Source organism: Cyprinodon tularosa, unplaced genomic scaffold, assembly GCF_016077235.1.
Source record: "Cyprinodon tularosa strain WSP-4 unplaced genomic scaffold, ASM1607723v1 ctg372, whole genome shotgun sequence".
Lineage (NCBI taxonomy): Eukaryota > Metazoa > Chordata > Actinopteri > Cyprinodontiformes > Cyprinodontidae > Cyprinodon > Cyprinodon tularosa.
The window spans coordinates 616198-632500 of record NW_024039088.1 but is presented as its reverse complement, the minus strand read 5'-3'; the positions used below and the strand labels follow the sequence as shown (position 1 = coordinate 632500).

Here is a 16303-nt window from a genome sequence, read left to right as displayed (position 1 = left end):
GATAAAGCAGATGAACAACAGCCAGAGTGACATTGTAGAGATGTTCTACCACCTACAGCTAGAACTGACAACCATCCATTTCCCTTAGTATTCATGTGCAGCAGAGAGAATACAGGCTTATTCAGGCTTGGCAAGAACCAACCAGCAGGAGGGCAACTAATAACATCAGAGTCCAGTCATGCAAAACTACATAAAAAAAAAACCCTGACTCAAAGCAGAAGAGGCATTTTCTTTCTTATTTTTTAACATTGGAAAAGCCACAAATAAACAAGTTTAAAGGTTAGATATTTAGACTGATATGGCCTCTGAAAACATTTTAGGCGAATGTCACGGCACTGAGCACTCTCAGAATCAGTGGATGACTCATAGAAGTAAAGATGCACCAGAAGATCTTTTTGCAGTTTGAACAGAGCAAAGTTAAGATACACACTGACATGAATTTCCAATAAGAGGATTGCAGTTTGGAGCAAATCCTGAAAATGGTTTATGTAACATATTCTAATTGAAAATGATTCATTTCTGACAGCAACAAGCAAATGCAAGGAATAATTTCCCTTCCTGTATTTCAACTAAAATCAATGCAAGGGATGTAAATAAAAAATACAGATGCAATCTGAGTTATTCTGTGGGCTGAACTCACTGGTGGGTCTTGGTCCTCAGCAAAAACGGTTGTGATGACTGTTCCTTTGTCTGCATTGGGTGCCACCAAGCCCTTGTACAGTTCTTGAGTGAAGATGGGTGAGAAGTCATTCATGTCCTGAAATAGAAAATGATAAAAGGCATTGGAAATGAAAATAGAAAAATAGTATGTACATGAAGCATTATCGTAAAACCTACGTCAATTAAACTAAGTAATTTTAGGTGAGTCCAGTGCCGACAGCCTACTAAATATTCTAAGTTTTTAATTACACAGTGTATGTGGGCATCGGTGTTGCAACAATGGGGGATAAGGGGATGTTACACCCACATTTCTCATATTTGAATCATGCTTTATGTGAGGATGGTCCATATTTGCAGCAGTTATGTCTTCGAAAGTGATTTTTTTTTTTTTTGCTTTGTCTCTTTCAGCCCTAGTTCCTTAGTAAGCAGCATCCGTGTCATGCTGAAAAATGATTCCCATACTCAAAGCTAAAGGAGCGCTTATAACTGTACAGTGTTCCACACTTGCCAACTCTCCCGATTTATGCGGGAGACTCACGATTTTTAATGGTATCTCCCGCCGAGTAATTTCAGTTTCTCCCGCTAATCTCCAGATTATTCAGTGAGGGAAAAAAAGTAAGCTTGTTGGGGATATATGCCTGCGTGTAATGGTCTCGGGGTTCATGTGGGACAAGTCCCCCACACTTTTCATATCTGTCTCCTGCAATTCTTTTAGCCATTAAAACAGTGAAATCCATTATAAGTATGCAGTAAATTATTTTTCTGAGCTGTCTTTGAAAGCACCATAAGCTTACATATGTTAAGGCAGAAGATTGAAATGAGACGTGATGCTGAGCTGAACGTGAGCATCAGGATGTTTAGCAAACCAGGCGGCAAGAAGCAAAAAACTTTTTTTCCCAAACAATCCATCTAAGTTGTGTAACATTGTTTGGAAATAAGTCTGGTTAGTTAAATGATGACAAGGTAAAATATGCCAATAAATCAATATGTTAGCTAGTTAATATTAATTTCAAAGGTTGCTACCTCTGTGACATTGTCTGCTGGTTAGTTCATTCTTTGAATAAACCAGTGCTCTTACATTTCTGGCCAGACTTTGTTTCCTTTCGTACGAAACTTTGTTTTTTTATATACGTTTAGGGGCTAACATCAGCATAGGGGCTCTCAGTACGGGTCTCCCATGGACCAAAATATTTTACATATTCCGTTTGAGAAAAACAGGAACTACTGATATTTTTTTCTCACAACCTATTGATGTAAATCAAGCATTTTAAAGAAATTCACTCCAGAGAAACCGAACTTCACTCTTTCCTATGTCAAGAAGAGAAAGTTTTTGATGGTATTGGTTTGTTTGTAAGTTAATTTGATCACAGGTGTTTTGTAACACAGCCTAGAACATATTACCTTTTTTTCAGAAGCTGGACCATAATCCAGTTTCGAGATTTTTTTCTAAGTATTACTTAACTTTTTGAAAGAAATGAGCTGCTTGTCAGATGTCTGAACTCTACGCTTTCTAGCTTCTGATTCAGAACATATATTATAATATCTAAATTTAAATAATACACGTTCTTCCGTAATTCATACTAGATGAAGTCCATAACCAATATTTTTTTATTAAACAATACAATTGTTAATAACCAGTGAGAAAAAAAAAATTGTTACAGAAAAGTTAGATAATTGTTTACCAGTCTAGGAGTAATACCCAATATATTCTGTGACTATATTACTTAAAGATTAAAGAGAGTGAAAATCAAGGTTTTATTCTTACTAGCATGTGTTAAAATGATGCAATGATTAACACAGATTAATAATCTGACTGTTTTACATAAATAAAAATAACCCAGAGGAACCAATGTCGTCTTTATTTGGCAGGTTGGACATTTTAAGTAAGAAAATATGTCAGTATGTGGCAGTAAGTGTTTTCTAAAAGTGAAGCTGTAAAATCAAGACAGTTTGAAGAAGATCAAGGGTCTAACATTGCAGCAATAAGGATGAGATGGAAGCAATTTGCATATCTACAGTTTTTCCCTGGGCATGCAGCCTAGAAACAAATAACAGCTTTCTAATTCAATTAGGAAGCTTCTTCATACATTCATTTTAGGTTATTATTTTCCATCCTGAATAATGGCATCATTTTTAATCAGTACCTGCGTGCAGCAGATCAACTTCACCTCTCGCTCTTTTGTAAATAGTTTCATTGTAAAAAAAGAAAAAAAACCTTCAACAACCCAACCAGAGATATTGAAATTTATATTTAGTAATTGCTTGGTAAAAGATTTCTAGGACCTAAATTATTTCACAATTAAAAATGCAAAACCTACTTGAAATTTTTTTTCCTGATACTATACTGAATAGCTAAAGGTTTACATGAAAGGTTTACAAGTTTTATTTGAAAGTAACAAATCTTAAAAGTTACAAGAGTTCAGTAGGTATTAGAGACCTGATTATATATATATATATATATATATATATATGTATATATATATATATATATATATATATATATATATATATATATATATATATATATATATATATATATATATATATATATATATATATATATATATATGTATATATGTGTGTGTGTGTGTGTAAGCCTTAGCATAACACTACATAAAGAGTTAGGAAAACATCTTGTAAAACACACTTAATTAGCTATGCAAAAAAAAAGAACAATCAGGAAGCAACTCAAACATCTCTAAGAAATAATTAAACTTATAGAATAAATAGATTTCATTTCTGTTGTTTAGATATTCTCTACTTATGAGGCAGAGCCATGGGCAATAGTCTTTCCCTTTGATCTTTATGCAGTTTTTGTTTTTTGGCAGCAAAAAATCCATGATCAAGATTATCTTTTGAACAAAAAAGCTCGCTATTTAAGCAAGATCTGTTTATGGTGGAATAAGTGTTTATCTCCGATTTGCATGCACTACATTGATCACAACTCTGTACATACATAATCCCCAACATTTTTTTGGGGGACAGATAGTGCACTGAAAGGAATTTAAAAGACTCATTGAGAACAGCAACACAATTCTGACAACAAATCCATCTCACCTAGCAATGCAATAAAATAGATAACATCAACAGCATAAAAGAACAGATAGGAAAATTACTTCAAATAACTCTCTTGAGGTGTTATATGAAAAAGGAAGTAAAATCCGTAGAATCAACTCCATCTTTAGTCCCCTAGAGGCTAAATTGAATCCATTAGACTCATTCCTTTCTACTGTCATTTCAAATGGCAGAAATTGGTTTGGTATCAACGACACTGCCACCCCTTCACCTAATCAGACATCCTGCTTGAAAAAAAGAATCATCTGATGCAATACTGACAACCTAATTTTGAAAACCTGAAGAAGGTAGACTGAATTTGTGAAAAGAAATAAATGTGCTCACACTTTAAAGAATTAATCAAGAGAGAAAATACACATTAAATAAACTTGCACACTCTCACTACACTGCCCTTTTGTTTGCTCAGTTTATAAAATGCTGTAAAGGAAAGACAAGCTCCTGTAGAGCCCAGCATAATTGCTGTCACTAAGTTAATGAGTCATTCAGCATGTGAATAACGGTGCATGTGAGGCAGAAGCACCAAACCATCAGAGCTCTTTTTGAGGTCTAGAAGTATGGGTGAGCAGGTCAGGAGGGAAAAAATGTGTTAACAAAGGTTATTCAATCATACATTGCAGTGAGTGACATTTTATAACGACAGCGCAGTTGCAGTAGTGTAATGTTTTCAATTCACTTTTGTATTATGGTGTCTGTGTTGCGCCCTTTGAAAGATATTACTATTGCACAATCCTGCTAATGACTTACTGCATAGTCTCTTATCAAGGCTGCATCTCCAGAGCAACAATGAGGAGGAAAGAGGGGGAGGGTGGGTGATAACACTACGAGAGGTAATGCACCTCTGACAGTTTTTAGTCTCTTACTGTGATGCGAATTGTGACTGTAGCCTGTCCCGGCGGCATTAGTCCTCCTTGGTCGACAGCTTCTACCTGGAAAGTGTATGAAGCCCCCATTCCCATAGCTGCCAGGCCCTCGAAGTCCAGGGTCTGCAGCACAGCTAGCTCCCCAGTGATAGGGTTAAGAGAGAACAACTGCCTGGCCGACTCAGTCTTGATGCGGTATGTGACATTGGAGAAGACATCAGCGTCCACAGCCTGCAAGAAAAAAAGAAGAGATGCAGGGGATATAGTACTGTAGAACACAGGAGATATATGGGCAAAAAAGCAGATGTTGAAAGGGAGAGGGTTTTGTTTTAATTTTGAAGTTAAGCTCTGGGGGTTATCCTAATCATTCCTTAATCAGATTGTCATTAAATTAAGCCACTGAGAAATACTGAAGTTCACTGAGTGAAATCCCAAATCCCAGAGTAGGTATGATTTCCAATGACTAATCCAATATCCTATGAGATTAAGCCTGCAGAGACCAGAGTTATTATAACCAAGGGAACATCTGAATTATTGACACTGTTTTTTCAGACTATAAGTTTATTTAGACAGGTAACAACATAAATGCTTGAGCAACCAGTCAAATACATTCTTTGAGAATTATAAAACTATGTATGTATAATAAAGAGTAGTATAAGAAAAAATTCTATAATGACATTTTTGGGGGTGGTCCGCAAAAAGTAACACATTACTACGGCATTGGATATTTATATAGGGATCATACATGTAAAGGAATCAGGATATTATAAATGTTTAACATAAAAAAAAGGAAAAAATGAATTTAGATATAACAGATTCAAGAATATATACAGCTGAATGCAACAAATGTTCTTATCCCTTGACCTTTTTCATAAGTGTCAATATACTTTTGGGGTGTTTCATGTGAAAGGCCACCACATAGTAGTCAATGATTTGAAAGAAAGAGGTAAAAGAAAATACATAGATGACTTTTGAAATTAAATATTAATTTAAAAAAGGGAAAAATGTCCCATGAATTCCTATTTATCACTCTTTACTCTGAAAAACTTAAAGAACATTCGGTGCAACTAGTATTGCATTCAAACTGACAGGTTCAACAGGCACAGCCTTAATTGTAGGAGTTGCCAGGAGGCCAATGACACACCTGGAGGAGCTGTACATCTTCAGCAGAATAACCTGTCTACAGGACAACTATTAGCTTGGCACACCACCAACCTGGCAATTATAAAAGAACGATAAAAAGAAAGGTAAAGGAAGGTATAGGAAGCTATGGAAGCGTATTGCATTCAAAAAAGAAAAAAAAAATCTGACAGCTAATCTTATAATTACGAGATCAGTACCTCGTAATGATGAGAAAAGATCTCATCATTAAGAGATACTGTCAGAAATGTCATAATTATGAGATATGTCAGATTTAGGAGATCAGGAAGGACAGTCATTGCTGAGCTACGCTACATGAAACGTGAACAATGAGTGGGTTGACAGATTTAATATGCTTTTATTTCCTTTTAGGTATGCAACACTGGGAAGCGACACTGAGTTTCCTCAATGTGGATAGAATTAGCTTTAGTTTGTGCAGTAAGTCCTTAGAATTGATAAAAGCCCATTATACTCCGACTTGCTGAAAGTAGCACTGTTCCTGCAGGAGCATTTAAACCAGCATGAGATGTGGAATTTGGAATTCCAATGCATATCAGGTCAGACCTGGGTACAGAGAACTGTGCAGTTAAACAGATGCAGATATTTTTAAGAAGTAATCATGAAGACTAGTTTTCTGAGAGATACTTCATTATTGGCTCAAGTAATCATGACGAAATATATAGACGAGATCTCGTCATTATTGGATCATATCTCGTAATTATGATAAAAGATCTCATAAATATGATATACTGATCTTGTAATTATGAGATAAGTTGTCTGACTTTTTTTCCTTTCATGAATGCAATACACTTGCACAGGAAGACCTGTTTACAGTTTGAAATAAACCATTTTAGGGACAAAAAAAAGCATAGATAAGAGATTCCTCTCGTCAAATGATGGATCCTTTTATTAGCAGGAACAGAAAAGCTGTTCAGGTGATGAGGAAGCTAAGATAGAAATTTGAAGGAAGATTTTAAAGTTTTTTTTAGAAAGAAATTTAAATAATCGTACTTTTTTAAAAATAAAATGAACTATTTTCTAGGCAGAAACCCTGATATTTAGTCTAATCAAAGCCAATTGAAGGGTTTGCCATTAATTTCCACAAAAAGTTGGAAACCATTTTCAAAAGGAAGCAACTTAAAAGAAACATACATGATGCTAAAACATATATAACTAAATACTATTTGTACATACATTTTATATAAGCCTCCAAACACCTTTACATCAGTTTAAAAACATATTGCTACTGCTTATATAAATCCAGTCTATGCCTGAGTCTTGTTGGTTTGCCAGTTGCCCTGCAAATATCTAACCTGCCACCGGTGTTGGCTTAGAGTTGAGATGTTGCTGTATAGTTTATGATAGTGTCACACTGCCACTGTCACTCAAACCCCTCATCTTCTTTACCTTCATCATCTTCTTCCTCTCCCCACCTTCTGCTGTATCTCTATCAAGAAGATGTCACTCACAATATGCCAGCAATTACTTTCCCCCCCTGCTAATGTTTGCTCTACATGCATATGTTTTTTTTTTCTATTCCTCAGTTCAGAGCAAGGATTGCATTGATATTTCACGGTGTTTACGCCAGATTTTATTTTTTGGGGCGGGGTGGGGGGTTTGAACAATGGTGATATTTGCCAGCGAAGATAGATCAAACTACTGAAGTATGATGTGCTTCATCATGTGCCTCAACTGCTTCATGAATAACAGCTTTAGGACTTGTTCTGTCAAAAATTTGACTTTGGTTAGAGAAAACGTGTGTCTCTCAAAGAACACTGTATTTTGGTAGGGAAAAATGTTACCCTTTGGAATAACTTTACTTTTCTAACACTGAGTGACAAACCTAAATGCTAGAGCAAGATCCAAGAGAAAAAAAAAACAGTGACTTTGACCATGAAAACTTACACTTAGTTTCAGAACTACAGTCCCGACAGGGGTGTTCTCAGGTACATTCACCACATAGTCTTGCTGTGAGAAGACTGGGCTGTTGTCATCAATATCCAGAACCTGGACTAATAGTGTCAGGGTGGTTCTTCTAGGGTCTACCGCCCCATCTGAGGCCTCAATCACCAGGTTATATTCATTCCTTAACTCCCTGTCAAGAGGCTGTCTTGTGTAGATGCTTCCGTTGGCACTGATCAGAAACAAATCCGGATGATTGACAATTCTGTAGAAAACCTGACCGTTGGCTCCAGCATCTGGATCAGTGGCCTACAGGGAGAGAAAATAAAACAATGTTTTACTGAAAGGACTTGACTTTAGTTTGGGACGCTTCATGTCAACAAATGGTTGCAACTGTTTTCAAGAAACTACAACTTAATACTGACAGCACCCTAAAGTAAGGAGGCTGGTCTTATTTAGACCATTTTATACAATCTAATTGACATTTTTGTTCTTGCACATCCCTGAAATAACTTTGATTTCTTGTTAAAGCTGTCTTAACTCATAAACAGTGGACATTGCTTATTAATTTGTAAGAACTTGTTACAGAAGAAATAGCAGATGAATACCAGATTATGACTTTAGAGCCGAACACATATTTCATCTTATGGAAACGGCAACTAGTTTTAGGTTTGATTTATTACATGACTTCTTTGAGCTTGGCAGTGTCTAGAGGCCTTGCATATTTACAAAGCTTTCAATTACAAAGCCCCTTAAGCTCATCATGCAGCCGAGCCAAAACAATTCCCATGTTTGAGTCGTACTTCTCTTGATTTTGAAACTCGTGAATTTGTGCCATTTGCCAGGCAAAAGAAAACAATATTTTTTCCATATACAGAAACAGAAACTAATTTAAAACAAACATTTTTAAATTACACATTAGATAAAGAATAAATTCAAATAAAAATATATAAGTCAAAGAAATGTAAGGATGAATCCACATTAATAGCAACTGTGGTTATGCAGAGGAACTTGGATGATTTACAATGTTATTATTTTCTCAATCTTTAATTCTAAATATTTCTTTTGTACATATCTTTTTTTTATCCTTTTTCTCCCCAGTGAACAGATTCTTTATACTTTTGCAAAGTAAGCAAAAAGTACCTGGTGTATTTAGTATGGAAAAGGAATTGATAAAAAAAAATCACTTTGACTGGAGTTGGCAAAGAATCTAAGAAAAAGATAAGAAAACCTGAGAGAACGAGGAAACTGGATAAGCAGAGTTGTGATACCTTTTATCTCTGACATGTGCTTTATTCTCTTTATCATTTACCCCACTCCAAGAGAGGCCTTGTTTGACTTGAATATCGAATCCTTACTGCTTTGTAAGAACTTAAACATATTTGATTTCGAACCAAATATATTTATATCATGAAAGTACATGTTTCTGGGATCTTTGATGAACAAAAAACTGTTGCTTTGATGCGCAGTAAAAAGAAAAGGAGAGTGGCCCTGCTGCTTCTCCTATGTATTGTACATCGTTCCATTCCAAAGGTTTTCGGTCCCTTTAATGAGATGTCAGAGAAAGGGCCAGTGGAACAATATGCTTGGGTACCTCCCTCACATCTTGCTGCACAAAGCCAACTTTTTCCATTTTTGTATGAAACACAAATTTAGATCTTTGAAATGATCTAAATGAAAGCCTAAGGAAAAAAAAAAACATAGTCACCACATGAAAACTCTACACAGTTCTGCCTTAGCAACAGTTTGTGCAGACTGACCTCTCTCAACCTACAGAATGACAGGAGTTGGGCCTTTAACAAACCACTGTGCATCCATCACCGCTGGACAGACAAATAAGCTGCATACATTCTTAGCTCACTAAAAAAACCCATTCCACTGAGAAGATACAGTACTTACAGGGTTTTTGCATTAAACAGAGATTGATGATGCAAATACAGTAAAAAGAAACGATAACATTGTTTTTCACCATAATATTAATGCAGTTTTTGAAACCTTATTAACCCTGAAAGATAAACAGTTTGTAGGAGAAGGTAGATCTCCACTCACTGTATTTTCTGTTTGTTTTTGTTTTTTATAAGATAACAGTCAGGGATAGCTGAGAGAGGCAAGCATTTTACTGCATAATCATATTAAGGTAGCAAATCCTGAGATTTTTCATTACTTGTGATTTTATTAAACATTAAACAGTGTGTATTAACCTTAAGATAGCCATGTTTAAAAAAAGTATAATTACGATTCTATGAGGGATCTAGCAGAGACATTTAGATAAGCATAACCTTACTGATTACTACCCTACAACTATCCCTTTCAACTAAGCACCTAATATGATTTGCTTGTACTTCTCTTTGAAAGCTGTGACAAAACTTCCTCCCCTAAAAAAAACTGTTTTGATATAACTGTAATAATTTTATTCACATTTACAGTATTTCGGTTAAACAGTTGACATATTTTTTGTTGTTCTTTGTTTTGCTTTATATTACAAAGCTTTGGTTCAACGTTTTGTGTCAATAATAATATAACACAGTTAAACGTGCTATTCCATCACAATATTATTACACTTTTTAAATGTTAAACTGGCCAAGGACCATATAGTAATAGATACAAACTTCTGTCTGATTTTTAAATCTTTTAGGAAGGGGAGCTGTGGGTAAGGTTATTATACAAGGTCACTGTAGGATATGCACTTCCACAGATATCTAGTGATGTGAGACTCAGTTTCAATAATTGAATTAAGTATATCAAGTAAACAACATGCAATGCAAGCAATGCTCATAATCCTAACAACTATGGGATTTGATGCCATAATTTTGATGCCTTTATGATGTCTCTGACACAAGCTCTCTTGAATATCTCCCCGGTTGTCAGCATTGCTGAGTTTACGGCTCTCCTGCTGAGAGCATAGAAAATGATTTTAAATTTTGCATGAATTGTCAGTTCCAGAAAACCCACTGTCACTTACGATAGCCAAATTGTTACTAATCTAATGGAGTGTGTGTAAAAAAAGAACAGGTGGGAACTGGTTCCAATTACTGTCACGATAATCCAAAGCACTTTAAGGCTAGCATTAAGCTACTTAAGAGCATTATGTATTTAGACTCCAGTCATCCAAACCAATGGCAGCTGCTTGGAGCTGTGTGGCTGCCTCCATTATGTCTCCCAGCCTGCAGGTGTATTCGAGCCAGCATCAGAAAAAATGAGCTGATTTTACCATGACATCAGATTTAAAAGGAAACTGCATGAATCTATACAAATAGTAGCTTTCCTTCATGGCTCTGCTTCTCATCTACTTGCATTTATGTCACTTGGATAGTTGCTTAACATGATGTGCAATTAGGAGCTGCAGGCTACTGTTTTTGGAGAGGAGCAAAATTAGTATAGCAAGACAGAAGAGGTTCATCTCTCAGATGTTATTCGGGAGGAAATGCAGTTAGCAGAAACTGATCAATTCTCAGCTTATCATAAAAGTATGATGAAACAGAGAGAAATGCTTGGTATTTATATAATAGTACTTCAAACACAATGCACCATATCAAGCTTCACAGCTTTTAGCAATTGTTGACCGGTTCAGGTGTGTTCAACATTATATGGAATAGCCATCTCTGTGCCCTGCGTATCTAAGGGGATGATACAAAAATTTCACAAAAATGACACACTTCACAAATTAAGTCTCCAAGTCAAGATTATTTAAAATTTGAAGGGGAATGGTCTCTTTGAATGCTGTGCAGTGAGCATGAGGTCTTAAAATGCTAATCTGAGCTCCCTGCATTAAAAAATGGCCTCTCTCTCTGAAGCCATGTCACTCTATCATGAAAGTATTACCTCAAGCAGATAAACTAAAAATAAATTCAAGGCAGAAAGAGAAATAAGAGTGGTTCATGTTGTTGTGCTCAATTTCCCATATCCTTTATAAATATACCAACACATGGATTAAACTTAAAAAGTCAATTTTACCTGACATACAGATGAAACTGATTATGCATTTGTTGATGGGTTGAGGTGAGCTAATGGACCTAATTCCAGGTTTAAAAAGGTTAAGAGAAGACTTAAAAATCAAAAATATATTTTTATCCCTGTAATAATGCATACATTTTATTGTAAATTGAGCAAGACTCCTTGTGTCCCTGCTTATTTAAGATGGCCTTATGGGCAGTTTATTTTTAAGATGATTTAACCCATTAAATCAGCTCTCTTAAACTGCTTTTACTTATGGATGCAGCTGTTGACTACTGCATTGGAATTTTCCCTTTGGTTCATATACAGTACTGTACATGTTGGTTGAGGCTTTTGTCCCTTTTGACACTCCCTCTCATAGCTTTGTCAATGTATTAGGGTATAAATAAACTCACTGAGACACAGGCTTCCATAAGGGGTTATCCCATATGGTATTTATATTGTAAAAACAATGTAAATATGTTATTTTTATATTACACTTTTTAATGTGCAAATTTGTATTAGTTTTGTTATAATCTTTTGCTGCTGTAACACCACAATATCCCTATTGTGGGACCATAAAGTCATTTTCTATTTTATTTTCTGATATATATATATATATATATATATATATATATATATATATATATATATATATATATATATATACAGTATGTATATATATATATATATATATGTGTGTGTGTGTGTGCGCTTTTATTACATGGTGGGGATAATTTTCCATAAATCTTAGCACATCGTGGGGACCGAGTGCCAATGTCTGGTCCCCATAGATAAAAATGCTTTTTCACGCTTAAGTGTTAGGTTAAGACTAAGCTGTGAACTGAGTTTAGGTTAGGGTTAGGTATGAACCCGTAATGGTTAGGGTTAGGGTCACGGTCAGGCTAAAGAAATGGTTTAGAAATGAACGGAAGTCAATTGAATGTGAATAGAGACACAGGTCTGTATGTGTGTGTGGGTGTGTGTTGAGTGAATATCCATACAGTTTACAATGAATTTAGCTTTTCAGATAAATGTATCTCCTCACATTTACTAATCTGCTTCAGCAAGCTGAAACGCAGCCTACGAATTTACAAACTCAGTAAAAATCATACTCTGGCTTTTCTATTAAGCCAGAGTATCATCTCATGATGGTGAGTTGCTGAATCAGAAAGCTTCCAAAGCAGTAGACATGGAAACACTGGTGACTTCTGACTTCAGAAGGCTTTGCTGCTTGCAAACATAAAGCTTGATTAATGTTTCTTTATGTTGTCTTTTTTACACATCATAAATTCATAATGTTCACAGATATAAACAATACAGTGACGAAGGCTAAAATGTAGGGAAACTTACAGTATTGGACTGCCTGTTTACATTTCCATGGAATAGAGGGAAATAAAACATGGACACATTACTAATGTCAGGTCCGATTATAACATAACTTATTTAACCAATTCCTTATGAGTTTTAGTTTAAAAAAAGGTACCAGAATGTTACAGAAATTAGACAATCTGTAGAGTAAATGTAAACAGTGAGTTTAATAAAAATAAGAACACAGTAGGTTGGTTTATATTCCTTTTCTGCATTATAAGGCATATATTGGCAGACACTGTCAACTATCTTTATTCCTGATTAATTCACTGTCAGAATCAGTCAATTTAATCTACATGAGTAATTAGAAAAATTTTGCAGCATACTGAGCTTAGCCAAGGCAGCCATCAGGGAGGCAGCTGCTGGTCAACTGTGTTGAGTAAAATTAGGTTAATTTAAATCAGCAAGAAAACAATGACTAAGTCATAGCTCTTATGTGGTGGCCATAAGAACACATGTGACTATGCAGCAAAAAACCACAACCGAAATCAATGGTGGCTGAAATATAAAGGCATTGACTTTAAAATGAGGAAACAATATAAGGAAGCTTTTCACTTACTCTGACTTGTCCAACAAACAGATTAGCTTGCTCTTCTTTAACAGTAAAGTTAGAGCTGAGGATGACTTCAAATTTTGGGTCGTTATCGTTGACATCAGTCACCACTATGTTTACAGTAGCAGTGGACGTCTAAAGCAGGAGGAAAACAAAACAAAGATCAAAAGGTTGTCTCTGTTTAAAATGATTATTTGACGGAAATATTAGTATATATATAAAATATAAAAAAATAACCCTATCACTGCACTGTATCTGCCTTGCATCTATATTGTGTCAGATGTGACAAGCATCAACTTTCGCTGAGGCATACACAATTACACATCAGCTAAACCAGCTAAAGTATTGACCACTGCAATACTTTGACACACATACATATATGTTTATATAGACAATCTCATATAATGCTATACAGGCTCTATCTACACAGAGAAACACTTACCTTGGAATCTTGATAGATCAAAAGCATCTAAAGCTGTCTAACCTAATAAATAATTAAGTTAATAATTGTTTTAATGATTTTCATGGGCTGTTTATAGGGCATTTGGAGTTTTAGATAAATGGGTAAGAAAAATAAAATCAGACAAATATATTTAGGTAGGAGGTTCTTTTGGAAAGAGCAATTTGACACCATTCACCTCAATAAATGTCTAATTTACAAGCACATCAAATGCCCCCAAACCCAGACATGAAAGGACTTGCACATCTTTTATGACAATGTGATTGAAAATGTTGAGGTATAATAAAATACACATAATCCGAGGTACCATATTACATTTGACCACAGGAAACCTTAAGAAAGCCCTATTGATCCTGGCCACACTAATTAGGAATCTGAATGAATGAACCAGGATCGATTTAGACAAATCACCATACAAATGACTTTGTTGAACCTACGTGTAAATATCTGTTTTATATAAATACTGGTCCTCCAAGATGTGGTAAGTTGAGTTGTCTACAAACCAGACAAACATACCTCTATTTTCCAATTATCAATTAATTTAGCAGGCAATGACGGTCAGATTTTGCATTTCTTATGCAGTGTACTGTATTTTAATGTACTTTTTTATAATCAAAGTGAAATTATTTACAGTTCTCCCGATAAATTACTGCTGCTTGGTTTGTCGTCCTGGTAAGGTTTACGGCAGTGAGGCAGTATTAAAGGATGACTGCACAGGGATTTAACAGGTCATGATCTAGCTTCTGAGTTGAAGTGATTTGTTTTTCCATTTCACTCAGATGAAAGTCTAATCTTGTCTATCTATTTTGTTTCTGGGTCTAATATATTTGCTTTGAAATTGATTCAAACTGTCTATATGCATATTTACACCTTGCGTAAATCTAGCTATTATGTTACTATAATAAAAGGCATTCCACCTGTGACACCTATCGTTTACATTTCCCGAAGTTTAGCAGCCTTAGCAAGCAAAGCGATTTCTGCCATCTAAAGGATCACGTGTTAACATTTTGTCAATCTTAATCTCCGGGTAGATCACAAATGTAGTATTGTTTGTTTTTAGATTGCATGGCATAAAACAACAAAAAAGGTATTAAGGAAGTGTGCTTTAGGCTGGCTGTTTTTAGTTCTGTCCAATAATGCACCAGAGTAGGGTCAGGGCAAAAGAAATGAAGGATTTAAATGGCTTAATATAGATTCATGCAGTAATGCAAAGGTAGCAGATCCTCCTTTTTCAAAGTAACAGAAAATGGATGAAAGTCACAGTGGATTTGGCTGTTGCTGCAGTGGTTTTCTAACTTCCTATCTTGCCATATATTTGGTTTTGATACCCCAATGGGAAGTAGAAGTATATTTATTAATTTGTTTTCCTGAATATCCATGATAATCAAAAAAGTTAATATTTTGGTTCAAAAGTAAACCCATTCTAAATAAAATAGTGTTTTATTATTGTGAATGTAACTGTGGCAAGCATCTGTTGTATATAATATGAATATGAAAGCTTTTTCTAGCTGCTCTATAAAATATATATATATATATATATATATATATATATATATATATATATATATATATATATATATATATATATATGGTGAAACAAAACAGAAGATCAATATTATATGATAGTTTTCTTGTAGTACCTATCACATAAAACTGTAAGTCATATATAGTAAGTAAATCATCATAGCAATTTTTAGTAAGTGACTGCTGTTAATCTTGGTGTGCAACCCAAAACATGTTTTTCTATTGGAGGTTTCACTGTCTGTATGATGCACACATAAATACATTTTGCAATACAGATGCAATTATAGTATTTATTAGGAGTAAACTCTATACAGTCAAAAAATCCAAAAAGCTTTTTTTAAAATATTGATTTAACACTAAACATTACATCGTGGAAGGAAAGCATAAACACTGCTTTTATCATCAATTTTTAAGAGGTCTCAAGTTAGATCTGAAAATTATGTTTTAAATTAGTATTTCTGTTGGTATTTTGATAAGTTGTGTAAACCTAAACCCCACTGCACCGCTCATTAGCAGGGCCAACAAGGATAAGTGTATAGCTGACAACCTTAAAACAGGAGCATTGTTTAAACCCATACTGCATTTATATAAATCAACAGAGAAAATTGCATTATATACACAAACTATAAACTTTTATTGTCATGGGGCAATTAAGCCTGCAAATAATGGTAGGGAGAGCATTTCTTTTGGGGCAAGAACATGAGTGACTGCGCGATGGAGCATGTGGGAGAAAATACTCCAGAGAAAACAGCTGTTTGAAGCTTTACTGGCAAGAGAGACAATTACCACATCAAAGACAAACATGGCATGGTTAACAGAGTCAAG

General features: G+C 34.9%; 1 protein-coding gene across 10 annotated transcripts in view; it reads right to left on the bottom strand.

Annotated features, from left to right (window-relative positions):
* LOC119790846 (protocadherin-15-like) overlaps positions 1-16303 on the bottom strand; it is a 308278-nt gene that overhangs the window by 75794 nt on the left and 216181 nt on the right. For all 10 annotated transcript variants that reach the window (XM_038296569.1, XM_038296568.1, XM_038296570.1 and 7 more), the window contains 4 exons: positions 13501-13629; positions 7641-7946; positions 4596-4826; positions 641-757 (listed from right to left, as the gene is read on the bottom strand). In XM_038296569.1, coding sequence (XP_038152497.1) covers positions 641-757; positions 4596-4826; positions 7641-7946; positions 13501-13629 — 783 coding nt within the window. The remainder of the gene's footprint in view (positions 1-640; positions 758-4595; positions 4827-7640; positions 7947-13500; positions 13630-16303) is intronic.